Here is a 361-nt window from a genome sequence, read left to right as displayed (position 1 = left end):
AAAACAATAAAATAAAAGAGATTATGTTTTACGTCTGCAGATATGTTGGCATATCTGGACAAACTTGGGACAATGGTTGTCAGGTCCTCCTCCACCATGTATACGGCATTGTTTGCGATCATCACCGCAACATGATCATAATCATTATCCTTCTTAACCGCAGTAGAAGTAGCACTAACGAGGAAAACGCTGATCAGCTATTTTTTCCTCGTCAGGTTCTATGACAACGGTCATTCTGTGGTGGGAATCGAAGGCGTTGAGATGCCGGTCAAGGAATTCTTCGAAGAAAATGACATCTCATACACTACAGAGGAGTTATCCTGGGGGAAACTGTACAGTGTATGTAGCGTTAGATTTATAC

The 361-nt window shown here is 41.6% G+C and overlaps 1 protein-coding gene across 1 annotated transcript in view; it reads left to right on the top strand.

Annotated features, from left to right (window-relative positions):
- The window catches only part of LOC119590756 (thiopurine S-methyltransferase-like), a 4886-nt gene that overhangs the window by 2600 nt on the left and 1925 nt on the right, over positions 1 to 361 (top strand). Inside the window, exon 2 of the mRNA XM_037939466.1 lies at positions 216 to 339. Within this exon, the coding sequence (XP_037795394.1) occupies positions 216 to 339 (124 nt within the window). The remainder of the gene's footprint in view (positions 1 to 215; positions 340 to 361) is intronic.

This window comes from Penaeus monodon, chromosome 27 (genome assembly GCF_015228065.2).
Source record: "Penaeus monodon isolate SGIC_2016 chromosome 27, NSTDA_Pmon_1, whole genome shotgun sequence".
In the NCBI taxonomy this organism is placed as follows: domain Eukaryota; kingdom Metazoa; phylum Arthropoda; class Malacostraca; order Decapoda; family Penaeidae; genus Penaeus; species Penaeus monodon.
Note: the sequence above shows the minus strand (reverse complement) of the source record. Positions and strands in the feature narration are given on the sequence as shown.